This window comes from Hordeum vulgare, chromosome 1H (genome assembly GCF_904849725.1).
Source record: "Hordeum vulgare subsp. vulgare chromosome 1H, MorexV3_pseudomolecules_assembly, whole genome shotgun sequence".
Taxonomy (NCBI): Eukaryota; Viridiplantae; Streptophyta; class Magnoliopsida; order Poales; family Poaceae; genus Hordeum; species Hordeum vulgare.
The window spans coordinates 1,321,194-1,338,993 of NC_058518.1; the positions used below are offsets into that span (position 1 = coordinate 1,321,194).

Here is a 17,800-nt window from a genome sequence, read left to right on the forward strand (position 1 = left end):
TAGTGTGGGTCATTGTGTGAGTTTAGGATAGCTAGTAGTGTTGCTGTGTGGTCACTTGTACTAGCTTTGGCAATCCCGTTCAGTGGCGGAGCTAGCCCATCCATGGAGCCTGGGCAAAATACAAAGGGATATGCTTAATTCAGCATTTGCCCACAAAAACTAGTGATTAATTATCAATCTCTTACTATAAGCTAATAGAAGTATTTGGGCAGAGCCCGGGCCGCTGCCCAGGGTCGCCGGGAGGTGGCTCCTCCACTGATCCGTTCAGTCGGGCCCTTGCAGCTGGACGGCGACGCTCGATGCGGGAGGGCCTCCCTGATGAGCTACCTCGGTTGTGCCGGCAGGTCGATCTGGTCTATCTAGTCGGCAGGCCACGTTTGCAGATGACCTCGCGGAGAGTTGTGCCGCTACCATGATGGGCAGACACGAGGGTGCTCCTCCCCCCTTTTCCTCGTGCTCGACAGGGAGCCCGGTAGGTGGGATGGGTGGCCTCGACGCGGTCGCGTCACCTGTCGCCACAGCGGTGGCGGTCCGAATCCGTCTGCTCCCCTTTCTTCCTCATTCCTTGGCCACGGGCGGGTTGGTGCAACTCTACCAGCGGAGCGTCTGCGGATGGCTCTGTCGGTCGAGGGCCATTGGTAGATCAAAAGCCATGGCCTTTGTGGAGGTCTCGGGGATGTCTTGTTGTAAGGCGACGGCTCTAGCGGTGGGAGGCGTGGCGTTTGTGGGTGGAGCGTGCGTCCTAAGTGCGGACGGACAACCATGGCCTCGTGGGTGGCGTGGTTGCGGGTGATTGACGGAGTTAGGGTGCGATGGTGGGGTGCGAGTGACGGAGTACACCACTTGACCAGTCCTTTTAATTTTTTTACAATGAACAAAATGTAACCGCATAAAATTGATAATTGATAATAGTGCTCCCCATTACATCCATTTAAAAGTTACAACCATCACATAACATTCACATCACGTTAAATTTCAAAGGAACGAAGCAAACAAATAATACATGCTGAACAAGCAGTCAAACCACCACATGTCACCGACCCTGATATGGACCGGAATAATGTGATCCTGATTTCAATCACTTGAGAGCGAGCTTGCTGACGATTCACGTAGGATTTGCTTCTTTGTACACAAAGGCTTGTTTTTATCTGAAAAACTGCAAACACGATATAATTAAGAACTAGCAAGTGAAAACACATGCCTTTAGATTGAATAACAGACCACCAAGTGCCTGCGTTTTAATAGATTGAATGAAAGCATGCAAACCAGACCATCAAGTGCCCTGCGTTTTAACAGATCATATAAAAACAACAACAATGCTACATTGCAGATAAATAGGACTTTGCCAAAATTACTCCAAGATAAACCACACTTAGTACACCGGTATGAACCTGAATATATAACATGACACCTATATGATGTGCCAGGGAATTCATGCATCTGGCATCAGTATAAATGTGACATGGATAGCATGCAGGAAGAAATACTAAGCATCTCGTGGCAGTGAAGTCTAAAAAATGCATGCAAAGTACTAAACAAAGTTGCAATGGATGTATAGGATATGAATGGCGATGTAGATGAGATGAGATGATATGCGGCGACTAGGGTTGAGGGTAGCTTGCATAAGGAGCTTCCGTAGCCTTCTCTCTTGATGGGCTTCATCCAAGGGATCAAGATGAGTCAAATCTTTTCTCAATCTCTCTTACGAGCCAAGAATCTCATGAGATCGAACGAGGACAAACCCAGTGAATAATCCAGTCTGGAAGCTCGACTTTCGGAGCCATCTGCGTGTCAAACGACATGCCGAACATCGTCTTTGAATCTATCTTCCTACGGTAAAACGTCCGCCAATTCTCCACACAAATTGGAATTTGAAGTTCTTAGTCCCGTTTGATTCATGTGAACGTCACCGATCCATTCGTGGTCTTTGATCTCGATTCGGAGAACTTTGAAAAAAATCACATTTTTTGACCTCTGGAATGGCTAAGTCTGGCCCCTCACTGACTCCGCATCAAACCTATACTTGGTTATTTCATCGTGCTTGGTCCTACGTTGCTCCAAATCAGCGTAGACAAAAGAAAACGAAGAAAAATGATAAAACATTGAATAAAACACTAAATGTGCAATGTTCACAATGATAAGTATAAAAACATGAAGTCATGCATAATGAACACCTATTTGGTTCAATGGGACATGCTATATGAAAAGAACATGCAACAAATTAATGAGCTCGTAAAATATAGAGCCATGGGCGACTCTTAGGAAATGCTAAAGGACCATGGGCCCCTTTGCCAAGATAAAAGATGTCGATAAGAGAGTGGAGGTCTGCGACCACATCACGATAGTTCTGTCAGAGAGGTAGGATCAAGACCAAGACGTCGACACCTCAAAGTATGTGCCTCTAGAATAATTAACCTCGGCCTCCCGGCCAAGCTACTAGCAGGCAAGACAAGAGCCCACCAAGGTCTCGCGGTGACCCTATGTGACCTCCGCCACACTCGGGGCTACTAATGGGGTCGTGTACCGGGGCTAGCTAATGCGTAGGAGCCCATCCTCATCAAATATAATGGGGCCCACTAGGCCCAAAAGAAATAACAAACCTAAGGATGCGAAAAGGACCTTCATGGCACCCAAGTTAGGAGGGCGGCAAAGTCCCAGATCGCATCTACCGCCATGTAAAGTTTAGACCTCCACTGCCTATATAAAGAGAGGTCTAGCGTCGCCCTCCTCATCTATCCAAAGATAGCCAACTCTTGGTATCAATCTCATACACCATTGTTACCCATCGCACAAGGTATCACTCCACCATGGATAACGAAAACCATCATGACGTAGTGTATTACTCTCCGGAGGACCGGACTTGGATAAACCTTTCATGTGATCTTTGATCTCGGACTTCAAACTATGCTTGGACCTCTACCGAGGGATCTAACTGCCACTGGTGTGAGTCGGGAAGAGATGAGGGATAGCAGTGAGGGAAGGGGGTGAGGGTAACTTATGACGCTGCTTCCCGAAACAACACGATGTCTCCATAACGCATCCACGTGTACAAACTCCCACACCCACATGCCTAGGGTAGCACTGCTCGGGTGTGACTCTAGAAAAACGACCGATTCACGCGTTCTTCTGGATGCATGCCCAAAGTACGTGCAAACCAAGAAACCAAACAAGCAGAAAACTGCCCGTGCGGGTCTGGCTGGCTCTTATGCAGGTAACCAAACGCGCCCTACATCGCTTTGCATGTCTTTGGCGACCTCGTTGCACCATCGAGTCCCTATATATGTACCTTGTTCCGAACGGACATGACGAACACGCTGGTCACCATGAGCTTAACCTTCATTCCCAGGAGTCTGGTGTGGATGGTTTGAGGGCTTTGTACAGGTACTACATTTGTGGCATCTAGGCATATAAAATAGATACAATGTGCAATTCTTGTTTAACAACAGTTTCTTATTACGTTTTATCTTTGGGGCTCATGGCGAGTTAAATTGTGTCCTAAAGATAGTGTTTTTGCAATGTTTTTTTTTGAAAAGCCAGCAATGAAATGTCAAAACATAGCTAAATATGCTATCTAATACATCTTAGGGCAGATAACGTGGCTAATTTTGTTGGATTATTAGGACAAGCTCAAGCACCTGCAAGAAAACGTAAGGAAGAACATGCCATTGGCAATGTTGTTGAAGAGTGCATGTGGTGTTTTAGAACAAACTAACAGTGGGTTGGCACAACTCTACCAGCGGATCGTCTGCGGGTGGCTCTGTCGATCGAGGGCCATCGGTTGATCCAAAACCATGGCCTTAGTGTAGGTCTCGGGGATGTCGTTGTAGGGCGGTGACTCTAGCTGTGGGAGGCATATCTTTTGTGGGCAGAGGGTGTGTCTCAAGTGCGGGCGGACAATCATGGCCTCGTGGGTGGCGTGTTTTAGATGACCTAACATTTTAATTTCTTACAAGATAGAAAGCACAAAGGTGCCTTGGATTCTGGTTTCGCGCCCCCCAAAATCTGCCCTTAGTAGTATGACAAAATTAGTAAATATTCCTAGTAAACCTAATTAAACATATTCACTGTATGACCACAGTATGAAAAATATCAACGAATAACATTCACAGCAGAACCACACTTGATCATGATATAGTTTACATTACAAAATTCTAACAGATTCAGAGTACAACCAAATCATATCGAATTCAGAGTACAACAGTGTGAATGGTTTTCATCTGCCTAACGAACATATACTAACATACAAGCCGGGTCCAGTGTCCCTCTATTATTGCAGTAATGCTACACATACCCATGTATCATCCACCTACCCTCCCCTTCCCTCCATCTATCTTCACCTCCTCCACACACTCGTTAGATGCCGTCTGTGACTTCCATTAAAGAAAGAAAGATGCCGACTCGGACAAATGATATGTGTGCAGACTGCAGCGAACGGGAGTGTGCAAGCTAGGATCCGATCTAGGGTGCATCTTTACGCGAAGATGGCACGGTCGATACTGTAACAACACGTTCAGCAGAGACAAAACAATGAGCATCTCTGCAGTTTTGTTTTGGAAAAGATAAAGATATCAGCATTCTATAGGCAGATGCGGACGAGGATCATCATCACTATCACGTTCACGTGTACGATTTTGTTCCTCGTGGCCCATGCTCTCTTGATTTTTCAGAACGCACATGTATATTGGCTTTCTTAGTTTTGATTTCTTCCTCTCTTTTGTCTTTTTGTATGGTTGTCTGTATGATACTATCTTCATCTCTTTTAAATTAGATCCTATAAAAGCGACATGAACTCATACCAGAGTATCGCATACGAGCAATTAAAAAAGAATTGATGGGATTCTTTGTTGATGAGGTCATATCACCAACCGGAGAATACCATCAACAAGTGATAGGGGATGTTGGTAATTAAATATTAGAGATCGTGAGAGATATATATATTGTATATATGTATGAATGTGTACTATGGGCGTGTTTGGTAGCCTGCATGGAGAGTGTATGAGCCCAAAAGTTCCCTCCCGACCCACTTTTCGCTGTTTGGTAGGGTGTATGGGCCGAGGAGAGCATGCATCAACTGATGTAGAAAGGGCCTCAGCATAGCTGAGCCCAGCACCCCCGCAGAGGCGAGCTGAGGCGAGCTATGCTAAGCCCATGCACCCTGTCGCCCCGTCGCCCCGTCGCTCCCCCCTGCGCCTCGCCCCGTCGCCCCGTCGCTCCCCCCCCCCTATGCCGAGCCCGAGCTCCGGCGGCCCCCCTCCCCCCCTGCGCCGAGCCCGAGCTCCGGCGGCCCCCCTCCCCCCTGCGCCGAGCCCGAGCTCCGACGGCCCCCCTCCCCCCCTGCGCCGAGCCCGAGTTCCAACGGCCCCCCTCCCCCCCTGCGCCGAGCCCGAGCTCCGACGGCCCCCCTCCCCCCGTTCCTTCACCTCCCTCCTCTTCCTCCCTCGCAGTGCACCTCTTCCTCCTCCCTCTTCCTACCAAGCACAGTCTCATCCAAACATGTCACAACACATGCATGACCACCAAACAACTGAACATGAATGTATTCATCATGTCTATACTTAGCATGCATCAACAGGGAACAACTATGCTAGGGTGAGAACAGCTGCCAAACACACCCTATATGTAGTAGCATCAAATATTAGTTGGCTCGACGGTATTAGCAGCTACATACCCAGGAGTTGGGTTTCGACGGTATTAGCAGCTACATATGTGCAACGGTTGCCAGCTTTCCATGGCCAAGTCGACCTTCTTGCTTGCCCTCTGTTTTTACAACTGTGGTCATCGGAGAGGTTCTCTATAGGACGACCAAACATAGATGTCGACCAGGGTTTTGATGTGGGCAACATGTTTGATGTTGAAAACATCGACATGCCTACTTTTGGTCTGTGTTGGACACATCGCAAGATAGTCTCGTGGTATAATGTTATCGACCTTCTTTGTGTAGACTATGGCAGGAAATTGAGGCGGGAAAGAAAAGGCGGGAAAAATTATAGAGGAGCAATTTTCATATCGTGGACATAAAAAATTGTGCATTACGTGGAAAAAAAATTATATGCACTTATTAGCTTTACCAACACCAATTAGTACTAATTGGTGACTGCTAGACACTTTTTTTAACAGAGTACAATCGAAGTCACTCACATACACTAATCGCTCACATACACGAACCTACACAAAATGCAAGCACCAACGTCATGTCTGGGACTTGAACTCTGGTGGGCAGGGGATATCACAGTCCACCTAACCATCCAACCACGGGTTGGTTTGCAGGTCACGGCTAGGTCGATTAGTACTAATTGATCATGGCTAGGCTGACTAATCGCCCTAGCCATTGCCGATATGTGCCCACATGCAAAGCCGACAGGCCTGTCGGCCTAGCCATAGCCGACAACGACTAATTAGTCTTGGCTAGGATGACAGGATCACATTTAAAAAAAATCAAATGACTCAATATTTTTCAAAATTAATAAAAAATGCAATATTTAAAAAAGATTAGCATCTATATTCACCTCCTCCGCACACTCGTTAGATGCCGTCTGGGACTTCCATTAAAGAAAGAAAGATGCCGACTCGGACAAATGATACGTGTACAGACTGCAGCGTACGGGAGTGAGCAGTGTCCAGTGTGCAAGCTAGGATCTGTTTGGTTTCATCCCTAGCAGCCGTTCTCGTGTTTAGTTGGGTTAGGAACCGAAATTGGATCATCCGCATGCAGGGAATATTCCCTCTAGATGCTTTATCAAGTGATTCCGCCGATTTGGAGGAATCGACTCGTTATTCGTTCATGAAAGCAAAGAGAGAAGTAAATAACCAATCAATTCTCACCGCGCTCACCCCCGCATCCGAACAAAAGTTTTCGTGGTTATTTTTTTTGTGGTTATTTTTTTGTTGTTATTTTTTTTTCATTTTCATGATTATTTTTTTCGTGGTTATTTTTTCATTTCCGTGATTATTTTTCGTAAATATTTGGCATATACTCATGATCATATATTTTTATTTGCATGTGTTGAAAATAGAAAGAAAATATTTCTGAAAATTTAAATTATAGGCTTGTCAAATGCAAAGAACTATATTTGTTCAGAGATGTAATCTCACCATTTATATCGGAGAGGTGAGTGGCATCAAATTCTTCTCATTTCATCTCTCCAACTAAACACCGGGACGGAACCAATCCATGACATTTTTTATCATCAACTGAACACAAGGATGGAACCAACCCATGACTTTGGGATGGAATCATGACATTTCATGACTTTCGGTCCTCAAACCAAACACACCTTAAGAGTGCATCTTTACGCGAATATGCCACGGTTCATACTGTAACAACACGTGTCTTGCACGTTGAACAGAGACAAAACAATGAGCATCTCTGCAATATTTTTAAAAAAAGGTAAAGATATCAGCATTCTAGGCAGATGCGGACGAGGATCGTCACGGTCCAGCGTTCCTCAAATTTTTATCAATTTAATCAGATTCATAACACAAGTTCACAGAATAGTTTTCATCTGCCTAACGAAGATATATTATCATCGAAGCCGGGTCCTGTGTCACTCTATTATTTCAACAATGCTACACGTACGGATGTATCTTTGCCTCCTCCACGCACACATAAGATGCTGCCTGTGACTTTCTCGCAAAATAAGAAAAGATGCCGTCTGTGACTAGCATAAAAAAGGGGAAAGATGCCTGCAAGCTAAGATCCGATCTAGGGGTCTTGGACTTTGATGGCAACTTTGGTCATTTCTAAGGTGGATGATGTAACAATGCGTGTTTTGCATGTTAGCGTGCACACACACAGACAAAACCATGAGCATCTCATGCAAAAAACAATTGGAAAAAAACAAAGATATCAACATTCTAGGCAGATGCGGACGTGTATCACGTTCACGTGATCGATTTTCAGCCCCGTGGCCCATGCATGTTTGGCTTTCTTGATTTTGATTTCTTCCTCTTTTTTGTCTGGTTGTGTGTAGATGATGCTATGCTTTGTTCGCCGGCTACCCAATCTCCCATTCTCTCTCTCTCTTCTTTGGAAAAACTAAAGGTATCAGCATTGTAGGACGGTCACGGGTGTGATTTTGGCCCAGGCAGATGCCCTCTTTATTTGTTTGTTTGTTTTTGAGAACGCACATGCTCCCGGTGACTCATGCCAATTATTTTTGACCGGGCCGCGAGAGGGTAGAAAAGCACGCTCGGTGTGTCCACCCTGACTCACAGCTAGCCATCTAAAATCTACTAAAAAGAAAAGCTAGGCATATAAACTAGTTTCTCTATAAAAAACCCATAGTTCATTTTATGTTAAAATTAGTACAAAATAAGCGTCTCTATACTAGTACTTCCTTCGTCTCTAAATAAATGTTTTAAATCTTATATTAAAGTTAGAACAAATTAAGACACTTATTTTAAGACGGAAGGGGTATATATGTATCAAAAACAAAGAAAGAAATGGCCGCTGGAGCTCCAGATGATAATTATTTTTATCAAAATATCGTGTGATGTTGTTTGATTCGTTTTCGTAAGTACACAAAAACAAATCAGATTCTTATGTAATTGTGGGAACATATTAATGATTTCAAATGTGAATTAACATGTGTGCCCATACATTGTGAATCTATATTTCGTCACATGGGAATATATTCAGATCGCTTCTCAATTCATTTCAACTTAACTCGTACAAATAAATAAACTACTCTAAACTACTTAGTATATTTATTCATTGGAAACACATGACGTATATCTGAAATTCTACACGTGGTTATTCTCATATTTTGGGCCTGTTTGGAACTGCTTCAATTCATCAAAATCAGCTTCACTTCATCAAATTCATTTTGAAGCAGCTTCACACAGAAGCTATAGCACTATTAAGAGAATGTTTGACTTTCATCTAGCTCCAGCTTCAAAAATAGAAAATCTGGTGGAAAGAATCTATTTGATTGGTTGAGGGAAAAAATGAATGGGTATCCACTTACTGATGGCAGTGGTGGGTAATTTCCTCCCAACTCCAGCTTCTAGAGTTTTTTGGAGCACCCTCTGAGGAGCTTCATAAAAACTTTGAAGTTTTATCCCAGATTCTAGTTTTTTTGCGGAGCGACATATCATGAAGCTACCCCGTTTGGCTTGTCTTTTCTCGAGCAGAGCTGAATTTTAAGGAGCAGAGCAGTCCCAAACAGACCCTTTATGTATGTCGGTGTACACAAAAATCCGCGAGAAAGGGCACTGCCCAAACGTGGGACGTTGGGAGTCGAATACAGCCTTTTGTTGCCTCTCGATATACACGAGCCCTCGCCGTACGTATGCGCATGTGTAGCGTGGTTGTACGTATGTGTATACGATTTAGATTGGATACCCTGGACTGCTATCATTATTAAAAAATAGACCTTTCATCCGGACCTTTAGTCTCGGTTGGGTTTGGGACCGGGACTAATATGAGCATTACTCCCGGTTCCAACGGCAAGGAGCCGACAAAGGGATGGCCGACTTTAGTCCCGGTTGGTGATACCAACCGGAACTAAAAGGATTGCGGTAGGCTGGGACCCTGCGAGCCTCTTTAATCCCAGTTGGTTTCACCAACTGAGACTAAGTATAAACCTTTAGTAGTCCTGATTAGTGATACAAACCGGGACTAAAGTCTTTTCTGTATAAAGCTCTTCTTCTTCCAACCCAAGTCCAAGCTTTACCTCCTCTCTGTTTCCTTCCCCACGCTAGAGTTCATCCTTCATTTCCCCCCAGATTTGTCAAGATGGAAGGGACCCCATCTATCCAAGTGTTCTAGACGGTTAGCAACTTCACCCATTCATCTCTCATTGTTAGTTTCGCTCATTTAATGTTCTATAAGTATAGTGATCTGTGGGTTTTACTTTGGGAGTAATTATGGGAGAGTTTAATTTGATTTATATGCAATTTGAGCTCAAATTAATTTCCTAGTTTGCATATGTGCAGGTGTGGTTTATTTAGTGTCTTCCCGTCCTCACCGCCGTCGATCACCCACGCCATCCCGTCGCCGGCATCACCTTGATGAGCCTCTTGTTCTTATCCATTTTGTAAAAAATAAATCTAATTTGTATGATTTAGATAGTTACTTGTATAATTTTCTTACTTATATGATTTTTTTGTTATATATACATATAGTGCCATGGTTTTGATATCCGTCCCCGTCGGCCCTCGTCCGGTTTATGATTCAGATGTGGTATATTATATTTTGTAACTATTTGTTTCATTTCATGTTTATGAGAATTCTTCCCATCAAGTTGATATAGATGTCTTGGAGGTCTGTGAACCGGAAATTGCAACCAACCCTCTGGTCGAGAAGTTAAATTTCGTTGGAAAAGAAAATGGTTATTTGAAAGTTAAATTGAAAAGAATTGAAGAAGAGAAGATGAAATTGAAGTTGTATGTTGTCGGTGTAGTCGATGATCAGAAGATCAAAATGGATGCGATGCGCTCGAGGACTAGAAATATAACAAAATATGTCATTATTAAAGAGGCTTGTTATCACTATGTTGTTGGATCAATTATTACCTTAGTTGTAATTTTGATCACATTTTTTGTTGCATTTAATTTCTTTAGATAGTTGTATGTTGTTTTATGAGAAGTATATATGTATGAACTTTATTTATATATATTTTTAGTAATAACATTTTGTCACTACACTACTCTACTTTGGTTTTGATGTGATGAACTTGTATTTTGTTTACTTCCATGTTGTGTAATGAATATGAGCCGACAATGGATGTATGATGACCGACGCTCTCCCGAGTTCATTAATGGCCTGCATTGTTTTATACGTGTGGGTGAGGAAAACAAGCGGAATGGTTCTTTGTGTTGTCCATGTGGTGTCTGTAAGAATGATAAGGATTACTCTACCTCAAAAATCCTTGACAGCCACCTGCTTCAGTTCGGTTTCATGTCCGACTAAAATTGTTGTACCAAGCACAGAGAAAGTGGGGTTATGATGGAAGAAAATGAAGAAGAAGATGATGGTGAAAACTATCATATGTCCCCTGAATACGGTGATACTTCAACGAGGGAAGCTGAAGATCAAGAGGCACCAGATAAGCCTGCTAATGATCTTGGTCGGACCATTATTGATGCAGAGAGAAAGTGCAGAAGTGAAAAGGAGAGGTTGAAATTTGAGAGCATGTTAGAGGATAACAAAAAAATGTTTTACCTAAATTGCGAAGATGAAAAGAAAAATCTAGGCACCACACATGAATTGCAGCAATAGAAGGCAGAGAATGGTGTATCTGACAAGGGATTGAAAAGTTGCGAAAATGATAACAAAGGTGCTTCCAAAGGATAACGAATTGCTCGCCAATATGTATGAAGCAAAGAAGGTTATCTGTCCTCTAGGATTAGAGGTGTAGAAGATACATGCATGCCCTAATGACTGCATTCTATACAATGGTGAGGAGTACGAGAATTTGAATGCATGACCGGTATGCGGTGCATTGCGCTATAAGATCAGCCGTGATGACACTGGTGATGTTGAGGGCGAGCGCCTCAGGAAGAGGGTTCCTGCCAAGGTGATGTGGTATGCTCCTATAATACCACAGTTGAAACGTTTGTTCCAAAACAAAGAGCATGCTAAGTTGGTACGATGGCAAAAACAAGACCATAAGAAAGACGCGATGTTGAGAGTACCCACTGATAGGTCACAGTGGAGAAAAATTGAAAGAGTGTTCCCAGTCTTTGCAGTTGACGCAAGGAACTTATTGTTTACTCTAAGTATAGATGGCATGGATCTTTTTGTGGAGCAGAGCCATAGTCATAGCACCTCACATGTTAATCTATATATCTATAACCTTCCTCCTGGGTTGTGCATGAAGCGAAAGTTCATTATGATGTCAGTGCTCATCCAAGGCCCTAAGTAAATACTTCAACGACATTGATGTGTACCTAAGGTTATTAGTTGAAGAAATTTTACAATTGTGGGATAAAAATGTGTAAGTATGTGGGATGAGCACAAACAGGAGGAATTTGACCGACGAGCATTGTTTTTTGTAACCATCAATGATTTGCCTGCTCTTAGTAACAATTCGGAACACACAAATAATGTATACAATGCTTGCACATACTGTTTGGCTGAGACCGATAGTATATATTTGGATAAATGTAAGAAGAATGTCTACCCGAGACATCGTCGATTTCTTCCGACCAACCATCTCTTAAGAAAGAAAGACAAGCATTTCAAACGTGAGGCTGATCACCGGAAGAAGCCTGGCCACCGTATTGGTGATGATATGTTTCATATGATCAAGATTTAGAAGTGAACTTTGGAAAGGGTCCTAGGAGACAGTCTTTTCCGAATGATGCTAACGTACATACACCCATGTGGAAGAAGAAATCTATATTAAGGAAACAAATAGCCGGTACAAAAGAAGTACAACTTGATAGAAAAAAGTACAGAGTATAATTTTTTGGTCATCTCCTTCCATCTATTATTCGCGGACAACCGGCTCTTGAAAAACACTTTCCTATGAAGGAAATGGACTTGCAACCACTTTGAAGACCATAATAACCAGTCCCTGCTAGCAACGAGATCTAGTAGGGCAGCTGGAAAACTCCACGTGCATTCATGGTAGTGCCTTCACCGATGTTAGCCCTGGAAACATATCCGTAGTTGCTATCAGTTGAGTGGATATTTGAATTTGCCAGCCTCACATTATAGATATAATCCCAGGGATTAGGGAAGTGTCCTTGCTCACGGATTTCAGTGTACACCTGCAGACATAAAATATAAGATCAACAGCGTTTAGGAGTCCGAATTTTGTGGTGTACTTCTCAAGAATCAAGACGAATCAGACAAGATTTTATACCATTTTTGTTAAAATAATTATCATGTGCAGCTCTGTAATGCATGACATGATTTGCCAACTAAATTCCAGTTTCCATTTTTGATTGCATATAAATTTATGTGTTATTAATAGATTAGTCATTCTAGCAGCTGCTCTTGGTTTGACGTGGAGAAATGCCCCCCATTGTCCATTCTGAATATCCGATGGGTAGGGTGTATCAAAGATACTGCCAATCCAATCCTTCTAGGTGACGAAACTCAGGTTGGTACCGGTGGCATTGTAGATGAGGCATTTCACAGATATTCCATTTCCGTACCTAGGAGTTTAGCCAAAAGTTGAACGAATCGATATGAGTTGAGTTGTACAATAACAAAACTATACTAAACCTTTGTTGTGGATCTTTTGCATGATTGCATGGTTAAATATAAGCGAACTCAATTTGGTTCAATTTGCTTCAATTTGGGTCTGTTTTCCTCATCTGAAAGAGTATGATGTGAATGAATTCAGGTCAGTTATAATCTAATAAATTGAATGCGAAAAAGACCAAGGAGTGCCGAAGAAAACAGTGGCCACCGCCTCCTCTCCCAGCTTTAGATTGTGAAGAGGACAGAGCATCGGGGCAGCCCTCCTTGGTCCTGGCCAGCAGGTAGGGGACAACGTCCAACTCGCCGAACTTAACCACCTTCCTCATGAGCACCGTGCCCATGACGACAAGCAGGGGGGCCCTTGAAGCGGATTCGAGAGCGCCGCCATGACTTGGTCTGATGCATATCACCGACAACCAGTCCAGTTAATGGCTCGATCATGGACCAGGCCGACTAGAACTATGTCCACCCTTACCGGTCAGGGCCATGACTTGTGATGAAGGTTCACAAGTGAGGGGAGCACCTCATGTAAAGGGTCCTCATGGGTCGACGGTCGTCACGAGGCCAGATACTTCAGCGTTGGTGCTAGGGTTCGTCACTGGAAGAGAAGGGGAGGAATGAGAGAAAGAAGACGCAGTCGACTGATGGTGCCTCACTAGTGAGGTCGTCTACTCACAAGGACTATGAGGATTGGGCATACAGATTGGGCCTTATGAGGCCTTAAGGTAAACATGGCATGGATATTGTGTTCGTGGGCTATTAAATCAGTCTATATGGACAATTCGGTCCTACAGAGTAGAGGACCGATTTGAACGTATTTAAATTCGGTTGTAGACCGATTTTTATTCGGTCTTCTCAAGTTCGGTATTTATGGGTTCGGTCTCGGCCTTTATGGCTTCAGTTTTCGGTTTTCCATTTTTATGTCGGGGTTGAGGTTCCACAACTAATTGTCATTATAACTTTCCTTGTGATGCTTTATTCTAGCATTAATATCTTAATTTCAGTTTCAATTTAATTCCCCTGCTGAGAAAAGACTCTCAGAAGAGTGCCTTATATCTGATACTTATTAAGGAAACAAATAGCCGGTACAAAACAAGTACAACTTGATACGTAACAACTTGATAGAAGAAAGTACACAATATACTTTTTTTGTCATCTCCTTCCATCTATTATTCGCGGACAACCGAAAACCCAAGGACAGCAAGGAAATGGACTTGCAACGGCTTTGAAGACCACTATAACCACTCCCTGCAGCATGCAGCTAGCAATGAGATCTAGTAGGGAAGCTGGAAAACTGCACGTGCGTTCATGGTAGTGCCTTCACCGATGTTAGCCCTCGAAACATATCCGTAGTTGCTATCAGTTGAGTGGAGATTTGAATTTGCCAGCCTCACATTGTAGATATAATCCCAGTGCTTAGGGAAGTGTCCTTGCTCACGGATTTCCGTGTACACCTGCATACATAAAATATAAGAATGTGTGCTAGTAGATTTTGAGATATTCCCTTGTCCCTAAATACACGAAGTAGTTCAGATTAGTTTGCTTATCTGTACGAGTTTTAGTTCAATTGATTTCAGAGGAAAATACGAACATATCCATTGTTCCTAAATATAGATTCACAATGTAAATGGGCATGCTTGTCAATCCATATTTTAAATCATTAATATTTTCTTAAAATTATTTAGGAATCCGATTTTTGGTGTACTTCTCAAGACAAACCAGACAAGATTTTATATCATTTTTGTTAAATTAACTAGACGACGCCCCGCGTGTTGCTGCGGGAAACATGATAAACAGATGTATAAATAGGTGTTGAAAAACAAAAACTATTGCTAAAATATGTTAGGATTGCTCTCGTTTTATATTTTAAGAACAATAACTCATATGAAACATTTGACAAAAGATGCGTAAAAAAGTGTAACATGATCTACATATATTTGCTCTAAAGTATATACCGCGTATGCCCATAACAAAAATTAGTGGAACAATGTGTAGATTAGTGCACACATTAGAACTTATGACCACATGCATGACTTGATGATGTGGCATGGTTACATGAGAAAAAATAAATACTTATGACTAAACGCATGACTTGATGATGTAGCATGGTTGCATGAGAAGGAAAAATAGGTAGTGGATTGCAACTATTTAGGAATTGAAGATTATCATCTGCAGCTCCGTAAATGCATGATTTGCCAACTAATTAAACTCCAGCTTCAACTTTTGATTGCATATAAATTTATGTGTTCTTAATAGATTAGTCATTCTAGCTCATAGTAACAAATAATCGGAGTATGAACCAAGAGAAATAAGTAAGATAGAATATATGAAGGTAAGCACATTATTTACCCCGTTGTTGCCAATGAATGGGACAGACCAAGTGAATAACCAGTCGCAGGAGCTGCTGCTGGACGGGATCCTGCTACGATACACAACAGCGGCAGTTGAACCTTTCGCAGCTGCTCTTGGTTTGACGTGGAGAAATGCCCCCCATTGTCCATTCTGAATATCCGATGGGTAGGGTGTATCAAAGATACTGCCAATCCAATTCTTGTACGTGACGAAACTCAGATTGGTACCGGTAGCATTGTAGATGAGGCATTTTACAGATATTCCATTACCGTACCTAGGAGTGTAGCCAAAGATATGAGTTGAGTTGTACAAAAACAAAACTATACTAGACCTTTGTTGCGGATCTTTTGCATGATTCCATAGTTATATATCAACGAAAACCTCAATAGTAATTAGAATTAAGAAAACATTAGTATTTATCCTGTCTTCTATACAGTTCGCAGTAACTGAAGTCAACTCCGTTTTCGCTAGTCTAAACTTTTGTATAGCTACAAGTGTCGAAGCAGAAATAATAAATATCCAGATAATAAACCTACTTGATCTTCAGGTTGTCGACGAATTGTTGTGCATCAATATCCTTGCCACCCGCGTTGATCATCTTCATGGTATAGTCGGCAACATCTTTTTGGGTAACGGGTTCTTTATACTCTCCAGTGGCTATCACCGTCTGCATTGAAATGGGGATACCAAACACTCCTGAGGCCATTTGTTCCTTGGTTTCTTTTCTGTGTGAATGGATTTATGGGTTGTTGCAACCATGTATTTATACACGCTGTGGAGGGATTCTCACATGCAAACCTGGTCACAGGGAGGGTCACGGGATAACAGGTGTGTCGGGAGATAGATAGAGAGAGAGATTGGGTAGCCGACGAACCTAGCATAGCACCATACGGACAGCAAGACAAAAAAAAATGAGAGGATGAAATCAAAATCAAGAAAGCCAATATGCATGTGCGTTCCCAAAAATCAAGAGAGCATGGGCCACGGGGGAGAAAATCGAACGGGTGAACGTGATAGTGACGATGATCCTCCTCCACATCTGCCTAAAATCTTGATATCTTTATTTTTTTCTAATTGTTTTTTGCATGGGATGCTCAATGTTGTCTCTGTTCAACGTGCAAAACGTGTGTTGTTACAGTATCGACCGTGACATATTCGCATAAAGAAAGGGCCAAAGATGCCCCCTAGATCGGATCTTAGCTTGCTCACCACCACAGCTCACTCCCGTACGCTCCAGTTTGCACACATATCGCATCTTCCTTTCTTTAATGGAAGTCCCAAACGACATCTAACGAGTGTGTGGAGGAGGTCAAGATAGGTGGAGGGAAGGGGAGGGTAGGTGGATGATACATGGGTATGTGTACCATTATTGCAATAATAGATGGACACCGGACCCGGCTTGTATGGTAGTATATGTTTGTTAGGCAGATGAAAACGATTCCGTGAACTTGTGTTATAAATTAGCTTCAAGTCATGCACATTTCAGACTTGTATTGTAAATAGATCGCCTTGATATAGCCTTTTCAGCAGGGTGTCTCTAAATCGTATTATGTATAAATAAGTCGGTATATCTCGCTATAGCTCCTCTATAGCTAATTTAGAGGTCCACCATTATTTATCATAGCCCTCTATTTAAAACTTTAGTTTGTGTGGGAAGTAACCATCTTCAAAAAGCGGATGGTTGAGGCTCCTTTCAAATGTATGAAATGTTTTGAGTGAATTCAGTCATTTCCGGGCAGTAGGGCACTATGGTTCAACCAGCTTAGAGTTATTATGTTTGTGTTCTTGGTCAAGTGGATGGTTAAACTTGTGCTTGTGAGCTTTTGCACTCATGTCTAGTTATTATGTTATATTGACACCCTCTTTGATACACTCCCACTAAACGTATAAAGTATGAACGGCAATATGGGCCTTTGATAAATTATACGCATACTTATATTACCCCCCCCCCCCTTAGATGGCCCATTTATTTCTTTTGTAACGGTCCATTTACTTTCTTTTTAAGAAACAAAATGGCGAGGGAAACGGGATTCGAGCGCCAAAGCATCAGGGAAAGCTTACCTGTTATGCATCACGAGGCAAGCATGATAAGCTCTTCCAACCAATCAACAAAAAAAGCTCAGCCTATGGAATCCTGTGAAAGTTTTAGACAGATTTCGTGGTGAGTAAGGACGCTGCAGCTTAATTTACTAGTCCCGACAGTCACATGTTGCAATCTATTCCATTTTCATTTGTACGAGTAGCTTTGCTTTTGAATCTGAATTTGACGTGCCCACTTACTGTCATGTTGTA

At 42.6% G+C, this 17,800-nt stretch overlaps 1 protein-coding gene across 1 annotated transcript; it reads right to left on the reverse strand.

Moving 5' to 3' along the window:
- Positions 1-14,180: 14,180 nt before the first annotated feature.
- LOC123403311 (23 kDa jasmonate-induced protein-like) lies at positions 14,181-16,240 on the reverse strand. The gene is made up of 3 exons (XM_045097262.1): positions 16,045-16,240; positions 15,506-15,782; positions 14,181-14,610 (listed from the first exon to the last, which is right to left on the reverse strand). Exons 1-3 carry the CDS (start codon positions 16,212-16,214, stop codon positions 14,431-14,433), a joined length of 627 nt encoding a protein of 208 aa, XP_044953197.1. The 5' UTR covers positions 16,215-16,240; the 3' UTR covers positions 14,181-14,430.
- Between the last annotated feature and the right edge of the window lie 1,560 nt (positions 16,241-17,800).